At 35.8% G+C, this 25,156-nt stretch overlaps 1 protein-coding gene across 1 annotated transcript in view; it reads left to right on the forward strand.

The window, feature by feature from the left end:
• Positions 1–25,156, forward strand: part of LOC140447740 (uncharacterized) — a 399,971-nt gene that overhangs the window by 163,692 nt on the left and 211,123 nt on the right. The window contains exon 4 of the mRNA XM_072540569.1: positions 17,308–17,684. Coding sequence (XP_072396670.1) covers positions 17,308–17,684 — 377 coding nt within the window. The remainder of the gene's footprint in view (positions 1–17,307; positions 17,685–25,156) is intronic.

Genomic DNA, 25,156 nt, shown 5'->3' on the forward strand with positions numbered 1-25,156 from the left:
GATATTAGAATAACAACTGCGATGTTTGAAACGTTTAAAAATTAGAGTCCAAGGGAAAATGGCACGTTATCCAAAAGAAAGGATATTTTTAATTAAAAAAATGGGGTTATGGAAAGTAGCATAACCTTTGATTTTTTAACCATCTTAGATATATTTTCTATTCTGCGTTATGTTTCGCAATTCTTGTCTATCTTTCACTTTATTTCTCCTGTTTATTTCCTTACTTTACTACAGTCTTCAGAGACGAAAATGCCATTGAGCCCAAAAAGATGCAAAAAGTTTACTACTCTTACCTCCGGGCTTCCTCCTAAAACTTCTCTCTATTTTATCTTAAACAAAAAATGTAGCTGAGATAATGTTTGAGTTTATAATCACTGTTTCTGTAGAATAAAAAAGCTGTAGAAAGCTGCACTCTTCACCTTTAAAATGCATTTTGATTTTTGTTGATTGGACTCTGTTAATAAAAGATATCGATTTTTTACCTTCGAGTTGATACAAATTTAATTTAAAAAAATAACTGACATTTAAAATCATTGGTAGCTTCACGTGTTGTTTTTGAGAGAACGGCAAGCAAGCAAGCAATTTAAGTAAATCCAGTCTGTAATGTTCACCACTAAGAATTACGTTTGGGTGTAACAATTCATTGGAGCAAGGTGTATTAACTCGAGTTAAAACAGGAGTCACTCCACCGCGGTCCAATGCTCCAGGCCATTCCTTTCCCCCCTATAGCATTCTGATGCGCGATAGGGGCACAACTATCAGCCAAATGCTTTTCGTGTGGAAGTTCTGGGTACAAGAACTTCAACACGATCATAACCCGATCAATGCAGGCTAGCGTGACCCGCGAACTTTTTTGTTCAAAGTTTATGTCAGCTACATTTTTTATTTGAAAAATTTTTTTCTACGGCCGGCGTACAGATTCTTGGTAAATCGATATATTCCGTCCCCTCTTCTTCTGTGTTCGTAATGTCTATTATAAGCCGTGGAAGTTCCACTTCACTATGATTTTTTTGTCTATTTATTACTGAAGCATACTGTCATTGGTTTATATTACAAATGAGTGCTATATAATTCCGTTTATATATTTCTGTTTCGCCAGCTTCACTTTCAATAACTTCGGGTTCCATTATAAATTCTTGACTTCATCTCAGTGTCAATGTGTCTGTTTCGCCAAATAGTGTTATTAAGGCATCCTGCCAGTGTATTTGCTTTTTGTAATTGATCTCTCGCTTCTTTGTCCAGGTCTTCATAGCTAGGCAGTGTAATTCCCAAGTATTTTATTTCCATTACTTGTTCACTGTTCACTTGTTTACTGATGCCATCAATTTCTATTTAATTCTTTTGCTCTTATGTTAAATCTGTGGACCAGTTTTTGCAGACTATCTTCTGCCTAACAGAGTATTTTGATTTCTTTGTTTCCCATTCTGTATCCTCTTCCTTTGTTAACTGTTTTGATGATTTCATCCATGATCAAATTGAAGAGCATGAGGCTCAATGAATCCCTTTGTCTTATTCCGCTGCCTATTTCTATAGGTTCTATAAGTTGTCCATCTATTCTGACTTCCATTTTGTTGTTTTGGTAGATGTTATCGATAGTTTTTATAATATTTAGGAGAACTTCTCATTATACAGAAGATAAACTTTAAGTCAATCAGACACAGAAATGCTGGTTTATTATACTCTAGTGATTTCTCAGTAATTTGCTTTGTAGCGAATATTGCATCTGTACACGATCTTTCACTACTAAAATCCTGTTGTTCATCTGCTTAACATATCCTCTGATTTATTAGCACTTGTAAAATTTTAGTTGTAATTTTTAGCGTAGTAAGTTTATACCTCTGTAGTTTTTTGGCTGTTTTTTATCACCTGTTTTGAATATTAGAATTAGTTCGCTCGTTCTCCATTCTTCCGGTATTTTCTTTTGTTTTTTAATTTTATTAATTAATGCTGTTAATTGTTCTGTCATTGCTGCTCCACAATATTTTAGTAACTCGTTTGGTATCCCGTCTTTACCTGCTGGTTTTCTGTTCTTCAGGTTTTCAAATATTTTCCGAACTTCCTGTCCATTTATATTAAGTTCTTCATTTGTGGTAATTCTGGTGTTTCCGGTTCTAACGTCGTTTGTTCTTCTTCTGCGTATAGCTTTTTTTGGTAGTCATTCCACGTATCCTTTTGTATGTGTTTTGGTTCTATTAGTTCCTTTACCTCCGTTCTTTGACCTCTTATGAAGCGCCATATTTCCTTTTATACCGTAAAAATCATGTTCCATTTCTTTCGAAAAGCGTTCCCAGTGATCATTATTTATTTTTCTTACAAGTGCATGTGTTTCGTTTCTAATTGTCTTGTAATTATGGTATGCATCTTGTGTTTTGGTTGACATGTATTTCAGGTAAGCTTTTTTCTTTTCTTTAATTTTTTCCTTCACTTCTGTACAGAACCATGGAGTTCTTCGCCTTGGGAACGATTTATTTTTATTTATATTTCTTTCACCTAGAACTTCCTTTTTGCCCAGCTTTCTTCGACTCCATCACTTTCTGTGATATATGTATTTCTGCTTTTTTCGGTTATTCTTCTTTGGAACAGGTATCTTGTGGAGTCATCCTGTAAGCTTTCGACTTTTATCTTTGTGGTGTATTCAGGTGTTTTCATTCGGATTTTGCACAATACCAATTTATGATCGCTTCCTATTTCTGCTGATGTTAGTGCCCTTACATCCAAGATTTAAGAGGGCTGTAACTCTCTATTCGACAGAATATAGTTTATCATAGATCTTTGTCCTCTACTGTTTTCAAAAGTGTATTTGTATTGTTCTCTGTGAGGAAAAAATGTATTATTAATACGTAGCAGAGGTCCTTCAGAAGGTCTCCGTTTTCATTTCTGATATTTTCGTTATATCGCTGTTTTATTCCTGGAACTTTATCATTGCCAACACGGCCGTTAAAATCACTCATTTATTTTTTAATTTACATAATTTACATTTTCAAAATGTGCACAATTTCGCCGCAAACAAACTTCATAACTACAATTGTTGAAAATTCTTTCGTAGTTATGCATAGTATACATCATATGTTGTCAGATCAGGTGAGTGAGCTGACCTGAAACAAAAGGTGTAATAATGTTCTCCCTGTAAGGCTCCTGAAGAACCAATTATCCCATGCCCAAATACAGCGCACCAAATGTTAATTTGTTGTGGACCATGGAGTGGTTTTTCTACAATGACATCTGGTCGTTCAAATCCAAGAAACCGAGAATGTTTGTCTATTTACATAACCGTAAGGTGAATATGACTTTCGTCCGAAAACCATAAATTTCTCAAGAAATCGGGACCTTCCCGACCTTCGTAAACTAGACTCAAGTCTCGTCCTTAGTAAACTTCTCTTGCACGTTTCTTTGCAACGTTTAATGTTGGTCCAATTGGAATTTGAAACCAAGAGATTTGAGTAGCGAACGTATGGATGTTTCACTGATGTTCAGTTTATATGCAGTGCCTCAAAGACTTCCTTTAGGAGACTGTAAGATATGATCGAGAACGCGTCCTTGGTTGTTGTTGTTGATAAGAACTGTGTTTAGACGACCGGACGAGACCTTGCGCTGACACAACACACTACCAGTGTTATAAGACGAAATTTCTTAAAGATTGCTAACATTACACTTTTACAGGAGTCCGCCTTGTAAAACACGTGTCGATATTTTTCAGACACTTGTTTCAACATTTTATACGTTTCAACGTTTTAATAATAGAGTACTATTAATATAACAGTTAATGACAAAGAGGTACAATCAAATAAATACGTATTGCGTGCGCAATTTCACAGCCGTCTAAATTTCGGTCCTGTTTATTTTAGCGAATACCGTACTGGTAAGTTTTCTGTAATTTACTGGTCTATAAATATGTCCATATAAAGAATAAAACAACCTACATAAAATATTGATACTTTCATCACTACCAGGTAGGTGGTTGCTTATTCACTGTAAAATTTTACCTGATTATGCGTTGTTATACCTACGTAATGACATTACAATAGACAACGATTGAACGTTATCTAATAACATGCAATTCGAAAAATAAATTGCATATAGTAACTGTTGAGTTTTATAATAAGATGAGTTCTAGGATATGGCCCAGGGACATGTGGTAGTTGCTATAACAAGAGGAAATGTAATCATACATATGCTACTATTTGAAACAAAGCAATCAATTCTAAGATTCATCATGATTACCAAGCAGTATCGTGCATTGTATAATTATTGTATGTTAGTAGTTATAATGGGTGTATCTACTGTTATAGTATATTTGAGCGTTATTGGTTATAACGATTTTACTATATCCTCAAAATAGTGATACCAATATCGCCAAATTAATTTTATATAATGAAACTATGAATAGTTATGAACTAACATTTTCCGTAGCTTTTTTGTCCACTCAGTCGCTATCTCTTAGATTTCTTTCATTCATAGCCTTAAGTATACTTTAGGTTTCTCGTGAGCACCCCCTTCTAATGACAATTGTAACTATTTTCGCATTGATTTTCCTGTTGATCTTTTGAGAAAGTTGATTTTTATTGTGTTAAAATTGTGTTTCCTGGTCACTTAGTTTTTAAAACGCAGAACTCTGGATCAGCATATTTCTGTCTGGATTTCCAAATGTTTTATCTTATAGAAAATACTTCTCAAAAAATAAATTGCCTTAAATCATACGATATATCATTTAATAATAGTTCCCGATAAATTATCAGTCATTTTGCTAGTATATAATATCTTCATATATAAAAATCTCGTGTCACGATGTTTGTCCAAGCTAATATTAAAAAATAATTGAACCGATTTCAATAAAATTTTGTGAAAGTGTATTTGTTGGTCCAACTTAGGAGATAGGATATTAATTTTTTATCTCGATGAATTACTCTTATTTTTTTATTTGTAAGTTCAAAATGTTTTATACGAATTCACCTCTTCAGTTTTAGTTCATTTGATTCGTTTTTGTTATACGTCATTTTATATTTTATGTCATACTAGTTTATTATTGTGTTTTTATTGCTTAGTTACCAACTACGTAATAGTGTACTTTATGCCCGCGCGGGCATAAAGTGTAATTTATGTCCCACACGGGCGTAAAGATACAAACAAAAAGATAACTTATTAAAAACATCTTTATTTAACAACATTTCAAAACATTATTTAGAATTCACATAAAAACGGACAATTCTGAAAGGATCCGCTTTGTTGGTTAGGGATCTCAAAAATTTCTTGCATTTTCAAGGTGTTAGTTAGACACGTTTGACAGCATTTCCGTAGCGTAGCAACATAACACGGACGATATATTGTCAAAATGAAATCGAATTTTCGAATTTTTTAGAACATACTTATTTGTAGGTGCAATAACGAACTAGTATGACATAACAGTTTGTATGCACCGCGGGTATTAATAGATGTATATGCCCTCGGGTTTGTAAAATCGTCGCCCTCTGGGCATAAACATCTATTTAATACTCTTGGTACATAAATAACTATTATAACTACATATAAAATATCATAAACTGACGTTTAATAAACGCCATTTTATACTTTTATAATTTTTTATAATAAATCGAGAACGGCTGAATCGATTTGGCTTGTTTTGGTTTTGAAATAATTATTTGAAGTCCTAGGAAGGTCGAATACTTGAGAAAATATGATGAAACATAATAATAGTTTCATTATACCCTTATACAAAATATTGTATTAGACTCTACCTCTACTACAGTGGTAATTTATTTAAACATAAATTTACGTTTAACAAACTAACTTCACGTCTATTTACTTTGTTCGTTTCGCATAAACTCGAATTGAAATAAAATATGATGAAATTGTAAGGAAAATACTAAGAGCAGTTTTATTTTCCCATACAGACAGTTATAATATAAAAAAAAGAGGTTAGTCTTTGTATGTGGGTGTATTTTATTTTATAAAAACCCTTAAAAGGGCAACATTACAAGCACGAACGTTTTCGGAACAACTGTTCCATCATCAGGTTTAAAATGCAGGTTAACATGCCTGAGCCACCAAAATATTTGGGTAAAAACCCTTTAAATTGAAAAATGTTACCAAAGATTGTACATGATGTTTATAATATTATGTGATGTTTAATATTTTAATTAGATTTTACTTCAGGTAACATACACCCATGCTTAAGTGAGTTCCAGTGTCCGGAGAGTAAACCTCTTCAAACGGACTACGGTTGCCAACCGTAGTCCGTTTGAAGAGGTTTACTCTCCGGACACTGGAACTCACTTAAGCATGGGTGTATGTTACCTGAAGTAAAATCTAATTAAAATATTAAACATCACATAATATTATAAACATCATGTACAATCTTTGGTAACATTTTTCAATTTAAAGGGTTTTTACCCAAATATTTTGGTGGCTCAGGCATGTTAACCTGCATTTTAAACCTGATGATGGAACAGTTGTTCCGAAAACGTTCGTGCTTGTAATGTTGCCCTTTTAAGGGTTTTTATAAAATAAAATATACCCACATACAAAGACTAACCTCTTTTGTTATACGTGGCATACAGCCAGCTACAGGAATTATTTTCCTTGTGGATTTAGTTATAATATACTGATTTATACCATATACTATCAGATGTTAACTTTTATCAGGATATCAAGATATACAAGAGTGCGGTGAGACCTGCTTTGGTGTACGGTGGTGAAGTGTATCCTGTAAAGAAGATTCAAGAAATGAAGATGGGGGTAGCTGAAATGAAAATGTTACGTTGAATGTCGGTTAAAGCTAGACGGGACAGGATCGGGAACGTCTTGGTTAGGGAAAGACTCGGTCTTTCAAAAAAATGACCGGGTCTTTTGTCCCTACAGTCTCAAAAAAGATTCGAGAAAAAATACTGTAATGGTTTGGTCATGTCAGACGTAAAGGTGAAAACTATGTGGGACGGAGGATAGAGCTGTTAGGACTGTGTGGCAGAGAACTTAAGAGAGACAGATTTAGGTGAAGAAGATACGATGGACTGAAATGAGTGGCGACGAAGAGGAAGGAACAGCAACCATTGAAAAGGAAAAAGCTGAGGAAGAAGAAAAAATCAGTATGTGGCATAGGGTAAAGCTTCGCTCAAAGGTCACTTTAGTTCACCTATCGCGGTTTGTATGATAACTACGCGAGGAATATCATCTTGACCGAAAATTAAAGTTTTAACCCATTTGCCATTGTAAGGGAGGCTTGGTCTCATTACGAATTAGTACTACAAAGCAGACTACCCTACAGTAAGTGGGTCATCGTTTTTTTTTTTCATTAAAAGAACTATTAGCGTTAAATCGCTTCAACTGTTCACATTTTGAAATTATTATTATTTCATTATTTTGAGAATCGGAGCTAGAAGAATAGTTAATCAGGTGACCTTTGTTTTGTTTGCTGGAACTGTATAAGTACTTTGATTTTCAAATATTAAAGTTTCTCCTCAGTGTTTTCATTGTAAATCTTCATTTGTCAAATCGTTTACATAACCTATTTCCTCATTACCAGCGAAGACTGTAGGGCATCGATATTGGAAATGTCAAGCGCTCTTTTCCTCTCTCTATTTCTCTCTTTATCTCTATCTCTCTCTCTCTCTATATATCTATCTCTCTCTATTTCTCTCTCTATTTCTCTCTCTCTCGTTCTCTATCTCTCTCTCTCTCTTTAGTCCTGACCCCGCGGAGGGAGTGTAGTGGTCATCGTGATGTCGTGTATTATCCGTCTCCAAAGATCTCTGTCTCTGGTCATTTCTTTTAACTTATGCATATGTTTTTGGCATATTCCTGTAGTTTGGCGATCCATCTTGTTGGGGATCTTCCTCGTGATCTTCGGACCTCTATCTTTATAATATATAAAAATGTCAAGCAAGGACTTTTCTAATGAATTATGATAAAGTTCTTCTTTCTTGTCAACGTATAAGTATAATATTGAGTACCATTTTGGCCACAGGTGGATTCTGAGTTACCTTGCTACAAATTTGGTGTATTTGGAAAAAATATTCGTAGATATAGTTTCTGCTAATTGGTTTTCTTGAACCTAATAAATAAATAAAAATAGAAAAATGAATGAAACAATTTACCACAACACTATTGAACAAGAGATTTTTTCAAAACTGCCACTATCTTCGTTTTTCATTTTTCGAACGAAATAAAATTTACACTACTTTGTCACACATTTAAGACGACACTGAGGCATCTAACGGTCATATCGTGTCATTTAATCTTAACGTAAACGAAAAAAGATGCAAACGCAGTGTGCCCCTAAAATAATTCCAAAAAAACAGTCTGGTATAAATAAATATGTGGATAACAAAAATTACATTTCTGATTGAGACCTGATTTTACGTTAAAAATCAAAAAGATATTAATTATTTAATTTAGAGGACTGTGTTCCCCAAAAATAAAATACTACGTTTCTGGCAACAAGTTGGTGTTGAACCAAGTATTTAAATATGCAGAATCTGTTTTTGATTCGAGCGTTTGACACAGTCAGATGAAACAATACGTAATAATCCTCGGCAAATTCCACCAAACCATGTTCTGGTATATGAACTGAAAGATAACATATTGTCCTCGATTTGTTAGAAATGCTTTAAACGAATCTGGGAGTATTTCACGTATTCCATACGCTTGCATTCTATTTATTTTTGTGGTTCATACAATCAAACTTCCTGCTGAGATCACAAAAGATCCCAGCACAATCTTCTTTGGACCTGCTCAGATCATAAAATATCCTATTAATGTTGTTGTGCCATTAGAATAAAACAAACCGGCATATGTTTCGTGGCCCTTAAGAAGGCATTTGACCGGTTTTAATTAAAGGACGTTATCCACTTATTGTACGTAAGAGAGATACCTGTAAGAATAATCAAAATGATCGAAAATATCTACAAAAATAACACAATAAAAGTAAAACTAAAAGAAGAACTAACCGACCCTATTGAAGCTGGTGATTGATGACAGGGAGATTCCCCGAATCCTCTATTGTTCAACCTGATTATGGATGAAATAATAAAAAAGTAAGAACTAAAAAAGGATACCAAATGAGAGAAAAACAACCTAAAATAATCTGCTATGCAGACGACGCAATTCTACTCTCTCAAAGTGAAGATAATTTACAACGTATGCTGCACAAATTTAATATAACCGCCAGACAATTTAACATCTTAATTTCCCTAAAAAAGACAAAATGCATGGTTATAACAGCAAATTTACTAAGATGTAAATTTGAGCTGGAAGGTTAGATAATAGAACAAGTGATGAAGTTTAAATATCTAGGCATCACATTATCTAGCTACGGAAAGCTCGAAACTGAAGTGTAAGATCAAGTGAATAGAGCAAACAGAGCCGCAAGTTGCCTGAATGAAACAATATGGAGAACTAAAAATATTAGGAAAGAAATGAAAGACAGAATTTACAAAACAGTCACCAGACCAATAATGATATACGCGGCAGAAACACCACCTGACACAGAGAAGACGAAAAGGATGTTAGAAACAGCAAATACGAAAACACTTAGAGATATTGATAGTAAGACACTATGGTACAGAACTAAAATTACAGATTTACGACGTAGATGTAAGATGGAGAACATCAATAACTGGGTAAGAAATACAAGAGTAGAATGGAACGATCATATAAGCCGAATGCCAACAAATAGAGTAGTAAAGACGGCAAGACACGGTTCCCCAATAGGAAAACGATCGTTAGGAAGACCACGAAAACGATGGAACGACAACTTAACGGAGGCACAGTGAAAAACAGACAGAGTCATGTCTAGATAAAAAGAAGAAGAAGAAGAAGATTGTAGTCGTGATGGTTAATTAGTAATCCTTTCTAAAAACGTGTGAATTTCTGTAGATGTTGGTTTATTGACTCTAATTTAGTAAATTATTTGGTTTCTATTTAAATAGTGCGACGAGCTGTCAAACATAGTGTATTGTTACGATAAATATACTGGCCTAACTTTTATGACTAATTATTCTGTTTTATTGTAGAAATTTCGGTGGAAGTCTAGATTCAAATTATGGTGAATTCTCCAACTTGATGTTCTCGACTATTCCAGTATATCAGGATTTCGTATATAAATACAACATTTTTTATATGGAGAGTTAGTTAATACTCAAGACCCGCGCCCGCGAATTTGTACGTACGGATATAATAAATTATTGTCAGATAAGTTAATATAAATAAAGAAATAAATTAAATCCGTAAGTGTTACAAATATTGAACCTTTTAATAAATTCACAACAAATGGTGTCAGAGTGAGATCGAACATAAATTAGACTTATAATAATAATACAAGTGAATATAAAATAAATTGTGAAAATGACGACGATTTATGAGCTGACAGTGACTACTTTAAGAAGACATCTAGAAGACAGAGAATTAGCTTCTACCGGAAAAAAGGCTGAGTTAGTCCAACGACTAAAGAACGCTTTGCTAGAAGAAGGACTAGATCCAGAGACTTATATATTTGAAGACAAACATGATGCTGTCATCTCGTCGATTTCGAAATTAGAGAACAAAGTTTCTGGCGATATTTCGAAAGTTTCCGGCGACATCGCTTCTTTAGAAAGCAAAGTCACTTCTGAGATGTCTGCCCTGGACGATAGAATATCTTCGTTAAAAAACCAAGTTGCTGCCGATATGTTAGCCTTCGAAGAAAAGATTAAAGAGATGGAAAGGAAGATGGAAGAAACAGGGACAGCAGAGAGAGGTAACAATCCGATTACAGTGGAGATAAAAGAAGACGAGACGAAATTTAAGTTGGAGACACGGCCGAAATTTGAAGGAAGTGGAGGTTCTATTCATGTTAAAGTCCCAACTTTCGACGGAAAATCATCATGGAACAACTACATGAAACAGTTCGAATCAGCCGCAAGAGCAAATGGATGGTCTGAAAAAGAAAAGGCTGTAAACCTGACTATCGCTCTTCGAGGAGATGCCTTAGATGTGCTTCAGACCATAGCCGTAGAGGAGACCGATGATTTCGAACAACTGAAGAAGAGGTTAAATATGCGATATGGCCACGAACATTTGGAGCATGTATATCAGTCACAGCTTAAAAATCGTAGACAGAAGAAAGATGAGGCTCTTCAAGAATATGAGGTAGATATTGCCAGATTAGTACGATATGCTTATCCAACAGCTCCCGAAGACATGATGGAAAAATTGGCCGTTCAAACGTTTATTGATGGTCTTCGTGATCATGAAATGCAGAGAACACTACGATTAGCTCGTCACAAGACGCTGGTTGATGTCTTATCCGCCGCCCTCGAATACGAGTCAGCTACGCAGGCCTCTGGCGGGTACAGTAAAGTTAGGACTGTAAAAGAGGAAGGAGATGAAGATAAACTTGACCAGCTCTTTAATTTGATGAAAAGCATGACATGCAAGAAAAAGAAGACCATAAAATCAAGAAATTCACCATCAGGAAAACCAGAACGAGTCAACCCTAGGGAGGCAGCTTCGACCCGGAACTCTTCCAAAGACCCTCTTATACTAATAGCTTCTTTGAAATGTCGTGAAGATAGTGTATATGTAGATGGAGACATAAATGGTAAAAAGCATACGTTGTTGGTGGATACCGGAGCGACCAGAACCATTATACGCCCGACAGTTCTAAACAGCCGAAAGAAACTGTTACCAACGAGGTTGCGACTTCGGACCGCTACAGGTGAAAATGCCAACATTCATGGAGAAATCCAGGTACAATTGGGAATTGGAGCAGAAAAGTTCGTCCATACTGTTATAGTTGCTGACATCGAAGAGGATGTTATATTAGGAATGGACGTAATGAATATGCATGGATTCCAATTGGATTTTAAGAATAAGGTAATCAAAGTTGGCAACGAGGAGGTATTTCTCCATCCACATAATGACAACACTGTGCAAGCAGCCATTACAGAAGATACAGTCGTGCCTGCGAGAAGCGAAACGATCATAGTAGCGCGGCTACAGGGACTTGTGGACGAAGGGAGACCTGTTATGATGGAGCCTTGGAACCACGACGATGAGGTTGGCCGTGGAATCATAATTGGAAAGGAATTGGTGACTTCGGCTAAGGAAATTCCTGTGAGACTTATCAATGTCAACGACTACCCAGTGACCATAAAGAAAGAGACAAAAGTAGGAACTTGTGTACCTGTGACATCCATAATCCGTCAGGCGACAACATCTGATAATTCCAACGACAAATTCGACCAAATGGTCGCAGTTGCAGGACAGTCTCTAAATCAGATGGAGAAAAGGAAATTAAGGGAATTTCTGCGGCAGTATCGTGATATTTTCGTACCGAAAGGAGGAAAGACGGGAAGAACTACCGTTGTTAAGCATAAAATTGATACTGGTAATGCTAAGCCAATTCGTCAAACAGCTCGACGATTACCACAGGCGAAGAGAGAGGAAGCTGAAACGATTGTTCAGGAAATGAAGAAAGACGGGGTGATAGAACCTTCTACGAGCCCATGGGTCTCTCCGGTGGTCCTGGTTAAGAAGAAAGACGGAACGACGAGGTTCTGTGTGGATTACCGTTTGCTGAACAACGTTACCAAGAAAGATAGTTATCCTCTGCCTCGGATCGATGACACATTGGACACATTGGCTGGAAGTAAATTGTTTTCTACTTTAGATTTGAAGTCTGGATACTGGCAGGTAGAAATGGACCCAGTCGATAAAGAAAAGACAGCCTTCACCACAGGATCTGGATTGTGGCAATTCAACGTTATGCCATTTGGACTTTGTAATGCTCCTGCGACATTTGAGAGGCTTATGGAAAATGTGTTGAGAGGGTTATCTTGGAAAACATGCCTGGTTTATTTAGATGACATAATCGTCTTGGGGGAGACATTCGAAGATCATTTGAGGAATTTAGAAAACGTTTTTAATCGACTTAAAGCTGCCCAATTGATGCTAAACCCCAAGAAGTGCCAGCTATTTCAAGGTACAGTCAATTATCTGGGTCATATAGTCAGTAAAGAAGGAGTGGCCGTGGATAAGGGAAAAATCGATTCCATTAAGGAATGGCCAAAACCAACTGACAAACATCAAGTGAGAAGTTTTCTTGGACTATGTACTTACTACCGGAGGTTTATTAAGAAGTTTGCAGATATCGCTAAGCCATTAACGCGACTTACGGAGGAAGCAAGAGATTACCGCTGGGATACAGACTGCCAAAATGCCTTTGAGACCTTGAAAAAGCATTTAATAACAGCACCAATTTTAGGGTATCCACTGCCAGAAGGAGAATTCATCTTAGATACAGATGCAAGTAATGTGGGAATTGGAGGAGTGCTGTCTCAGATTCAAGGAGGACAGGAACGAGTCCTCGGATATTTTAGTAAAGTTCTTTCAAAACCTGAGCGGAATTATTGCGTCACGAGAAGAGAACTTCTGGCAGTAGTGAAATCAGTAGAGCACTTCTATCAATACCTCTATGGAAGGAAGTTTTTAATCCGAACCGACCATGCCGCCCTTAAGTGGTTGATGCAGTTTAAGAATCCAGAGGGTCAGATAGCCAGGTGGATCGAACGACTCCAAGAATACGATTTTAAGATTGAGCACCGAGCCGGAGTTAGCCACAGAAACGCTGATTCTCTTTCCAGACGGCCATGCCCAGCAGAGTGTCCCCACTGCAACAAAACGGAATCCAAGGAAGCAGCAGTGCTAAGAACGACGATTGTCAACGACGACTGGACGCCTACTAAGATAAGGGAAGAACAAGAGAGAGATCCAGTTATAGAGAAAATCCGAAAATGGAAAGAGGAAAACCGTCGACCACCTTGGCAGGAAATATCAAACCTATGCTCAGTAGTTAAGACGTATTGGGCCCAGTGGGACTCATTTATCATCGAAGATGGCTTGCTCAAACGAGTCCTGGAAAATGATGACGGTTCAGAGAAAAGAAGACAGTTGGTGATTCCAAAGAGCAGAATAGCCGAAGTACTTCGTCAGTTACACGACAGTCCATCGGGAGGGCATTTTGGTGTAAGGAAAACCCTTCAGCGAATTCGGGAACGGTTTTATTGGATGAACAGTTCCGACGACGTAAAAGACTGGTGTAAGAAATGTACTATTTGTGCTACGAGTAACGGGCCTCACCGGAAAAGGAGAGCTCCTATGAGACAATATAATGTTGGAAGCCCGTTTGAAAGAATAGCTTTGGACATTGCAGGGCCATTTCCAGAAAGTGAAAATGGGGGCAAGTACATGTTGGTAGTAATGGATTACTTCACTAAGTGGGTCGAGATTTACGCACTTCCAGACCAGAAGGCCGCCACCGTTGCAGATAAGTTGATCCAAGAATATATCAGCCGATTTGGAGTGCCTTTGGAGATCCATAGTGACCAAGGCAGGAACTTCGAAAGTGATCTATTCCAAGGAATATGTGATAGACTAGGCATGAAGAAAACAAGAACTACCGCGTATCATCCGCAATCGGATGGTATGGTAGAACGAATGAATAGGACAGTTGGCAAGTATTTGACAAAGATGGTGTCCGATCATCAGCGAGACTGGGACCAATACCTTCCATTCTTCACAATGGCCTACAGATCTGCTGTTAACGAATCAACGGGCCAGACACCAGCCAGAGTCCTATTCGGACGCGAAATGCGACTACCTTGTGATCTAGAATTTGGGTGTCGACCTGGAGAAGATGTAGCAGGTGAAGATTATGTGATCGAATTACGAAGAAGAATGGACGATGTACATGAGTTGGTCCGTTCCCACCTTCAGATCGCTAGCGACCGAATGAAGAAACGGTACGATACACAAGCCGAAAAGGGTTGCTTTAAGAAGAACGACAAAGTATGGCTGTATAATCCCAAGAAGCGAAAAGGTTGTTCTCCCAAATTGCAGCAGTTTTGGGAAGGTCCATACCTCATCATGGAGAAGATCAACGATGTCATCTACCGAATAAGCAAGATTCCGAGGGGAAAGCCGATGATAGTACACCATAACCGGTTGGCATCTTTCGAAGGTGACCACGACGTAGATGAAGAAGTGGAAGTAAACCAAGTCCAAGATGTGTCTGACCTCACGTTTGATAAATTCATGGGTGCCTATGGAGGTACCGGTAAAGCGAGACATGGTGTTACCACTGAAGAAAAGCAAGATCTACTCGCGCTCCCCGATGACTACTCGCTGGCCCTTACCATCCCGGCCAGTATCAAAGACGCACCAGGGTTGGCATCCGTCTTTCGAAGGAAGTTTGGTCGAGTTGCAGAACTTCAATGCCAAGTGCCAGCTCCCGGTAAAACCTTGAAACTCCAAGATGCATCACGTTACCTTTTCTACCTGGTAACAAAAGACACTGCCCGTGACCAACCTACCTACCGAGATGTATGGGAAGCCTTACTTCAATTGAGAGGGCACGTACTAGAGTCCGACGTGCAAAAGTTAGCCATGCCAAAGTTGGAGTGCCGCCAATTAGATTGGAGGGTTATCCGAAATATGGTGGAGGAGATCTTTAAAGACACCGAAGTCCAGGTGTTAGTCTGTTGCAATCCGCATAGTTACTGGTGCGGAGAGAAAACCGTCCCTTGTCATTTTTATACAACTGGAAGTTGTAAAAGAGGGTCCAGTTGCCGATACCAGCATACAGTTCCGGTTCCAGTCCCGACAAGGTTCCAGGAGGAACCATCTTTTAAGAGGGGGGCAATGTTACGATAAATATACTGGCCTAACTTTTATGACTAATTATTCTGTTTTATTGTAGAAATTTCGGTGGAAGTCTAGATTCAAATTATGGTGAATTCTCCAACTTGATGTTCTCGACTATTCCAGTATATCAGGATTTCGTATATAAATACAACATTTTTTATATGGAGAGTTAGTTAATACTCAAGACCCGCGCCCGCGAATTTGTACGTACCTACGGATATAATAAATTATTGTCAGATAAGTTAATATAAATAAAGAAATAAATTAAATCCGTAAGTGTTACAAATATTGAACCTTTTAATAAATTCACAACAGTATTTATAAATTTTATTAAGATCTATCGAACGGAAGTTTTCGGCCAATTTTTTTGGCTAATTTTTTGACTGGCGCCCTTTTTAAACATAGGAATTACACTTCTTCAAACATATACTTTTAGTAGAAACATCTTGTTTGAAAAATAAATTTGTGTAGATTTTCCATTTTGTGTAGATTTTCATTAAAATATAATTTAGTGTCCGTTCTTTTCGATCTTTTTTTAAACCCTTTTATTTGTTTTTCAGATTATTTTCATTAGTGGTGGCATCACTTGCTTTGTTCAAATCTTTAATCACTCGTGCAGTTCCTTGTTGTTTTCTTTTTTTTTTTTCAATAAGTTATACTACTGTATTTAAATAATCAAATAGACTGGTTTTTCCAAGGTAGTCTATATCAACGTAACTGTAAATAGTAGTCGCAGAATATTTTTAAGGTTATACAAGTATGAAGTGTTTATTATTCAGTGATATTTTCATTTGTGATGCAATATTGATCATCTGACTTATTCGGGGTATATATTAAATTAGTTATTTTTTGCTGTTGAAGTTTCTAAATATGTTGTTGCTTTGTTTAAGAGTAAGTTCATTTGTTACTAAATTTTCGTATTTTTTACTTAATATATATAGTAGATTAAATAATATAAGGGGATTAAATCAATTCCACAGATTTAATCATTATGTTTTTATCATATTTTTTGTTAGTTTGTCATATTTTTGTTATATGCTAATAAAGGTCGATATTATGATATATAGCAGATTTATCAACGTGATGCATTTCGACTACACTCTTATTTTGACTTATAGCGTTTAAGACATTTAAATGTCTACATAATACAAAATACTGACTATATTATTAAATAATATCATAACATACAATTTGATGCCTTCACAATGTAACTACAAAGAATATACAAATAATCATCATCCCCTGTATAACCAATTTTTCGTAATAAAGCATTTTTGCTAGATAACTTTAAACGATGTCTTTCCTCTTCAATAAAACATAAAAAATATATTATTGTTATGTACTTTAAGAAAAGATACGTAAGTCTATATAAATCCCTAAAAAACTGAACACGGTGTACATTTTTATATTTTTTGGATACAAGTACTAAGATACTGCTTCTCTATGCATCTGCTATTTTTCTTACTTCCATAACTCCATTAAACAAACCTGTCAGACAACTTATTACTGTCTCTTGTAACGCTGTCCATCTGTGTTAAATCTACTTTCTTGAGACCATATATAGAGTTTTTTTATTTTTTTTGGTCTTTAGAAGATGAAAGAACTGTAGTTAACCACAGTTTTTTTCTGTTACAGAGTCCTGACGACAACAAGCCTCGCTCATTGCTGATAACGCAGGACAGCAACAAGCAGCACCAGCAGCGTTTCGTTCAAGCCACAACCACCGTCGGGACGGCAGCTACCACCAAGGGTGTCGCAATGTCATTCGGCTTCAAGCGTCGACAAACTGCGCCATCCATCGCAGCAAATGCTAGCGCTGCACGAAGGCTGGCGAATAACCAAGGTTCCATTGACGGAACCACTGCTACCGAGAGTATTGATAGGAATGGTAACGATTCTAGAGATACGGACGCTTTAACGTCAAATGCGGCACCTACTGGGAGATCCACTCCAAGGTTGCTGCCGCCTAAGAAGGAGGCTAATGCCACAAAGGTGTCCAGATTTGGTTTTAGGTGAGTTCCTTAAGACTCCCCATTCCTATGTTTATAGTTTTCTAAGTAACGTAAGTACATTTTCTAAGTTAAATCATATGTTTTGCCATTTTCATTTAAATATTAGCTATTTAATTTGTAATTTGCTGGAGTATTAAAAAAGGAAATCTCTCGTTTTCCCTAGTAAGGGACAGAAAAATTACCTGAAGATTGTATAAAATCGATATGCCCAGCATATAAGAAAGGGTGCAAAATGCAGTTCTAGAATTATGGGAGCATATCATTATTAAAAGTAGGCTATTAAATACTGGCGGAGTGGATATTAAAAATACCAAAGAAACATCCTGAAACATAAACCACATAACCAGTATATGCAATTTTTATTGATATTAAGCAAGCCCATGACAAAATGAAAGGAAATCAAACTAAAAAAGTTAAACAAGATGATTGAATAATTAAAAATAACGTTAGAAATAACAAAAATGAAAGCACCTGAAAAGGATTTAGCTCAGACGAACTTTAAGTTTAATATTCATAAATAGAAGATGAAAACCACAGATGAATTTTTTTTTAAATGAAGATACCTCTTGCGGATGATCTAATAATATTAAGAGAAATAATAGAACTACAATGAATTATAAGAATTAGAATACGAGAGTAGACAAATTTGAGCTTTTCTAAATGAATTTTAGAGGTATAGCTATTTCTCTGTAGTTCATATTGGTGTTTACGCCCATTTTATATATCGAGGTAATTTAGGATTGCTTCCAATTCTTCTGATTCAGTTTGATGTGGTCCAACACTTTTTACATTTGAATCCTGTGTTTTTCAGTGCTTAATATTTCATACTCACTCGTGGATGTCTACAAGCACATGGGAGATTTTGAATGGGTCATTTGACCCAGCATGAATCACATATAAAACAATACTACAATATATAATAACAACTTTAGAAACTGTGCCGTCATATATGCGGTACATATGAGTCACATATAAAATAAACTTACCACTTGGGGCGTAAATTTTTTTTGGCCAAAAATTTTTGTCCGGATTTTATAACGTAGGTAGGTAATATAAAAATAATGACTTGCGACCTAATGCTGTACAAAAATATTGATACCAGGAGCATATAGATGCAATGATCGGTTCCCCCACAAATTTCCCAAACGGTAAATTAAAATTATGTTAATAAATATTGCCATACTTCAAACATGCTATTACAATACACTCTCAAATACCTCGTTTATTTAAGAAAATACTAATTTACTCTGTCTAACATCTCAATGAACTCTCCAAAGCACTTAACTATCTAGTTTTAAAAATATTTATATCGTTCCATACATCCACATGCATGCCGGTTTATTTTTATGTCTCCGACAAACAGTAAAAATCTTTTTTGAGTACAATTCTACTCGCGGATAGACAGTTGTCGGTAGTTTGTTTTTTGTATCAAAGGAAGAGGATGTGGATTTTTTGGTTAAAATAGTTTTCGAACCATCCCAGGTAATTAAGGATGTAGAATTTAGTGGTTTTGTTATTGTGACTAAGTTTAAAGTGGTATTTTTAATATAATTTTTAAGTTGTATCGTAGTATACCATTAAAAGTTTAGATGAGTTCCTAAAAATGTAAAATAAAAAACCTTTAACTGTTTTCATTCAGTTTTCATCATCATCCAGTCTTTTTTAATCTAAATACTGAAGAAATCTTAAATTATTTCCATTTTTGTTTATTTGTGCTATTTACCAAGACGGCTGGAACTGTTTCACACACTGATGTTGTTCTCTATTTGCATGGTGAACTGGCTTTTAGGTTTAAAGTATTTATCAAATTTAAGAAATTTGCAAGTGCACCTTCCCCATGGCTCCAGATCACAAAAGTGCCATTCACATTCACGGAACCAACACAATGGCTTTTTATTTTACTAATTGCAGAGCTTGTTCTAATTTTTTCATGAACAAGTTTGCAATCATCGGGCACAACAGACAACGGACGGAAATGTTCGTGATGTCTTCTGGAAACTATTGCTAATGCACTCTAATGTCTCATCCACTGCAACTAAACAGTGAAACTACGTCAAACTCACTTCGCTTTTGGTGCTTTAATGTTTAATATGTACAATCGCTGACATTTTCCGAGTGGTCAATGGATGGTTTTACCAACGTCGTTAGTTTTTTGTCACGTGCGTAGGAGAGCCAATTATACTGAAAATCATGGTTAAATTGTGATTTTTTTTTTTTAAATATACAGTCGCGGTAGTGTTCAAGTGGGATCAAGTTTCACTTTTCTATAGGTGTTCGTTTCCAGTAGCTTTTTACTTGTTTTGTTATAATCTTCGGTTTTTAGTATGACAGCAGCTTTATCAGCAGGTAAAGTTATAATATACTAATAGTCTCCCTTTATTTCTGTTACCAGTGGTATACAATTATGAGTATAATATTGCCAATGATACGTTTCAATCACCTATTATTACACCGGGTATCGAACCCAGGCCTTCTACTTGAGCTAGTTTGAGCAATCGTGTTAGCAACAATCGGTAAAATTATAATGATACAATAAACTAGGGATATGTTGTTGTCTTACAATATAACTGAGTATTCTTATATACTATATAAGGGGTTTAAATTAGGAGAATAAGTCGCATTAGAAAGCAGTTCGAAGCCCAACTCATAAATGTTTGCCATTGTCAAACACTCTTGTGAGTTGGTGTATTGTCTTGGAGAAACAACACCTTTTTCTTCTGCATATGTTTTTTATTGAGTTCCTGTTTCAGTTTGTCCATTAATGCACAATACTATTGACTATTAATAGTTTTACCTTTTTAAGAGCGTCAATTAAAATTATGCTTTTGGAATCCCAAAATACAGTGTCTATGACGTTTCTGACCCATTGATCGACTTTTAGCCGCTTCGGAGCTTTTTTGCCGTGTGTGTGTGTGTGACGCGACGCCAACAGTTCATAGGGTCTCAACACTGCTGGGAAGTGGTCACATATCACGTTTTGGTCAATGGTTAGCAAACGCGGCACCCATTGACGGGATGATTTTTTCATATTCAAAACTTCGTTCAAAATATGACTAGTGTGCTCTTTACTAATTCTTGTGACCTCTGCCAATTCACGCACCTTCACTTTACGACCAGCTAAAATCATTTCGTGGACTTTATTTACATTTTCCAATGTAACTGCATCGGTGGGCCGTCCGGTACGGCGTTCATCCAATGTAGATATACGGCAATATGAAAATTACGAAACTAAAATTTGACAGTGTAGTCTGAAGGAGCATTAGTCCCATAATATTTATCCCATAATATTATTTTGTGTTGTTTCCTTCGCCGTTTTATTTCCCAGATAAAAATATTTAATGAGAGATCGAAAATCGTTTTTGTCAATTGAGTCAATTTTCCCAACACGTCAATTTTATGCAGCTGTCAAAAATATACTAATGGCCGCATCGTGCTTAAATTTGAAATGTAGGCCTAAAAAAGGTAAGTATGTTGTTTGTGAGATCACAGCGCGCCAATCGACAAAGGAGATATATCTATCAGACCACATTTAGTAGTCAAATGAATAGTTATAAGGTGTCACATTTATTATATTTTATAGTTAAGATTCAATTAAGATGTAATGCTCCACCATGCCTTCTGGTCCGTCGAGCCAGGTTAACAATATACTAATTCTTTTTATTGGTTGTTTCGGTTGAGGTACAGTGTAAGGACTTCAAATTAAAGTTTTAGCTGCTAAAAAGGAATAATTTAGTATGATAGAACCTTAGACAAGGAAAGAGAAAGAGAGGGGACGAGTAATCGTATGGAATTGACTGAAGCCTAAATTGGCACCACCCGGTACCAAAAAAGTTGCCAGATCATATATTTTATTTCTTCAGTAGATTGAGTAGATTGAATAATGGATATATATATATATATATATATATATATATATATATATATATATATATATATATATCAACAAATAGATTTTTTTTGAATTTATAATTGAACACTGACATAAGGATCACTTTTTGAACATGATTTTATCATTACATATTTTTTAGTAGATCGATATAGTGTTTCAGTAAATCAGTAAATTGAAATTGAAATCAGTAGACCTGGTAACCCTGCGGGAGGTAGTAAAGGGCAACGTACAGTCACAAAACATGGCGGTCACATCGCAACTATCTTCACTTTTCGAAGATTTATTAAATGAACGTTACCAGTCTAAGGTGGAATAGTTGTATGATTGATCTAAAGCGATAAGGAAAGACGAAACTTCACGACAAAGTTTGGGAGTCTAATATAGGTCTTTAGATAAAACTAAAGCGGAACTTGGTGTAAGAACAGCTGTTGTGGAAAATTGATTTTATGTTGAATATCCCTATGCAATAATTCAATCTTCCTTAGCAGCCGTTTTTCACCGTCGTGTTCCGATTTTAATTCCTATAACATTAGCAATTTATTACTGTTGCAGCACCTAATTTCTTAAAAGAGTTTACTCGTTGTGGGGGCCTTGTAACTGGATCCCTACATTCGAGGGTTGGAAATCTTTTGATTCCAAGCCTTACTTCAAAGGACTTGTGAGTGGATGTATCTCCATAGGTTTGGTTCTTCAGTGACCGTTGAAGGATAAGGATTGTTAATGGGAGCAAATATAACTCCAGAGAAATAAAATCACCTTTAGTTTATCGACTTATAATTAACTATTTTTAGAGTAAAGAGGTTTAAAACGACCGTAGCTGACAGTACAATATCAAATAATTCTTTCTTTATCACACGTAAAAGAGAAAACCGTATTTATGAGAAAAAATGCCCGATTTCGGCGTAGAGAAATATTTTATACGTGAATTGAGAGTGTTTTAAAATGCGATGCCTCAAGGGCGATCTGTGAGAACGAACTGATAAAATAATACTTGGTGCGTAAAAGTGTAGATTACCCCTCTTGTATTTAGGTGTGAAAACTATTTAAGAGGCTGTGGTGGCGCCAACAAGTCGGCTATCCCGAGCAAACTTGATATTAGTGAATATTTTACTTATTCTACACTAAGAAAAGTGTAAAGAATTATATTTTTATTTTATATTTTAAAATGATATGTTCATTTCTGGAACATAGACTGCCCGCGTTGAAGTATTTACTTCAAAACGAAAAAAAGAGTGATTTGAGAAAGTAAGCAAACTTAACTTAAATGTAATTTAAGAAATAACTATTCCTAAACTAGAGTAATACATATAAATGTGACAAAATTTAAAATTTTAATTTTCTACTTTGTCCACAGGAAGAGGACAGAGTTTTGTAATGGGTCTGTTAAAATATCCATCTCTAGTCTTTATTTTAACACTACGGACCTTATCGTCCTTACCAGTAAACAATTCAACAATTCTTGCCAATGGCCAGTGTAGGGGTGGAACTTTATCTTCCTTTAATAGAACTAAGTCGTTAACTTCAAGATTCTTCTGTGGTGTTAACCACTTGGGGCGATTCTGAAGTTGACTAAGGTAATCAATTTTCCAGCGTTTGGCAAATGATTGCTGAATCTTCATGTAGTTTTGCCAAATTGTTAATTTATTGTCAGGTATTTCCGTCACTATCTCTTCAGGAAATGACGTAATTGGTTTTCCTATTAGGAAATGTCCTGGAGACAATGTGTTAAAGTCATTTGGATCATTTGACATAGCACAAAGAGGGCGTGAGTTTAGTACTGCTTCTATTTGTGCGAGAACTGTGCTAAAGGCTTCAAAAGTTAAAGTGGTATTGCCTAAAAGCATTAAAATGTGATATTTGGCACTTTTTATGGCTGCCTCCCAAATTCCACCATGATGCGGAGAATGGGCTACAATAAATTTCCATTGGATTTCAGAAGAGGAGAGAAAATTGAATATGGACTCAGAGGTTTCCTTTTGTTTAAGAAATAGTGCAACTTCCCTCAACTGATTTCTAGCTCCTAGAAAATTAGTGGCGTTATCTGAGTAGATAATTTGTGGACAGCCTCTCCTAGTGATGAATCTTTTTAAAGCAAGTAAGAAATTTTCGGTGGAGAGACCTGTGACTAATTCGATGTGCACTGCACGAGTAACCATACATACAAACAACGCTATGTAGGATTTTATTTTTGGAGCCTTTCTTAAATTGGAGCTTTTTATAAGAAATGGACCACCAAAGTCTAGACCAACATTGGTAAATGGAGGGGAGAAACATGAACGTTCCCGTGGTAAATCAGCCATTAATTGTGTGGCTGTCTTTGCTTTAAATTTAAAACAATCGTGACATTTATTAATTATCCTTTTAGTTTCTTTGAGACCATTTAGACACCAATATCTTAAACGAAAATTGGAAAGAGTATTTTGAGGGCCTGCATGACATAATCTTATATGTTCTCTATGCAGCATTAATTTTACTATGTGATTATGAGAGGGTAGAAATAATGGGTACTTCTGTTCATATGGGACGTCTGAGTACCTTAGACGACCACCTACACGAATCATTTGCTGATTATCTATGAATGGGTTGAGTTTTAAAATTGTTCTATTTGAAATTATCTCCTTATTTTCAAGACAAGAAAATTCTCGAAAAAAGTGTGCCTTTTGCAAAAGTTTTATTATTAAATTTTCAGCATTTTTTAACTCTGAAACAGAGAAGGGTCCAACATATTTTTCATTTGGAAACTTGAAATTGTGAATATACCTGAGAATAAGTGTGATACTGCGTTGTAGTTTTGAGAAGTTTGAAAATTTGAGAGATAAATTTTCAATGAAACTTATTGGACCTTCTTGTGCTAGATGAACTATTTTCTTTTCCTCGGGTATTTTACTTACATTTGGTTTTGAATCATAAGAAGTTAAATCTAAGTCATAATTAAGTAGAAATGAGGGACCTTGAAACCAAAATTTTGAGTTTAGAAGTTCAGGAGCAGACATGCCTCTTGACGCAATATCTGCGGGGTTTTGTTTTGACTTTATATATCGCCACTTAAATTGTGGGTTTCCTTGTATTTCAGAAACTCTATTTGCAACAAACTGTGACCATCTCGAGCTATGTGAGCCTCACCAAGCAAGTACGATTTCTGAGTCCGTCCAGCAGTTTATTGAGTCTATTTGAGTTAATTTATTATTTAGAATTTCAACTATTCTTTTAGTGAGTTTGCTGCATAAAACAGCACCCATAAGTTCTAACTTAGTTAAAGTTAATGTTTTTATTGGAGCTACCCTACTTTTAGAGGTGATGAGTGTGGAAGAGACATTTCTTGAGCTATAAGTAACTCTAATATATATGCAGCTGGCGTATGCCTTTTCACTAGCGTCGGAAAATGCGTGTATTTGTATAGTACATATATAATTTTCAATAAAAAAAGGTCTGTGAATTTTTAAATGTTTTAGTGCTGAAATATGTTTGAGAAAATTTAACCATTCATTTAAGAGTGTAGAGTCTAAACTTTCATTCCACTGAATTTTTGAAAGCCAAATTTTTTGCATTATTATTTTTGCAGTTACTATTACAGGATTAATTA

The sequence above is a fragment of the Diabrotica undecimpunctata genome, chromosome 8 (assembly GCF_040954645.1).
Source record: "Diabrotica undecimpunctata isolate CICGRU chromosome 8, icDiaUnde3, whole genome shotgun sequence".
NCBI classification, from domain to species: Eukaryota; Metazoa; Arthropoda; class Insecta; order Coleoptera; family Chrysomelidae; genus Diabrotica; species Diabrotica undecimpunctata.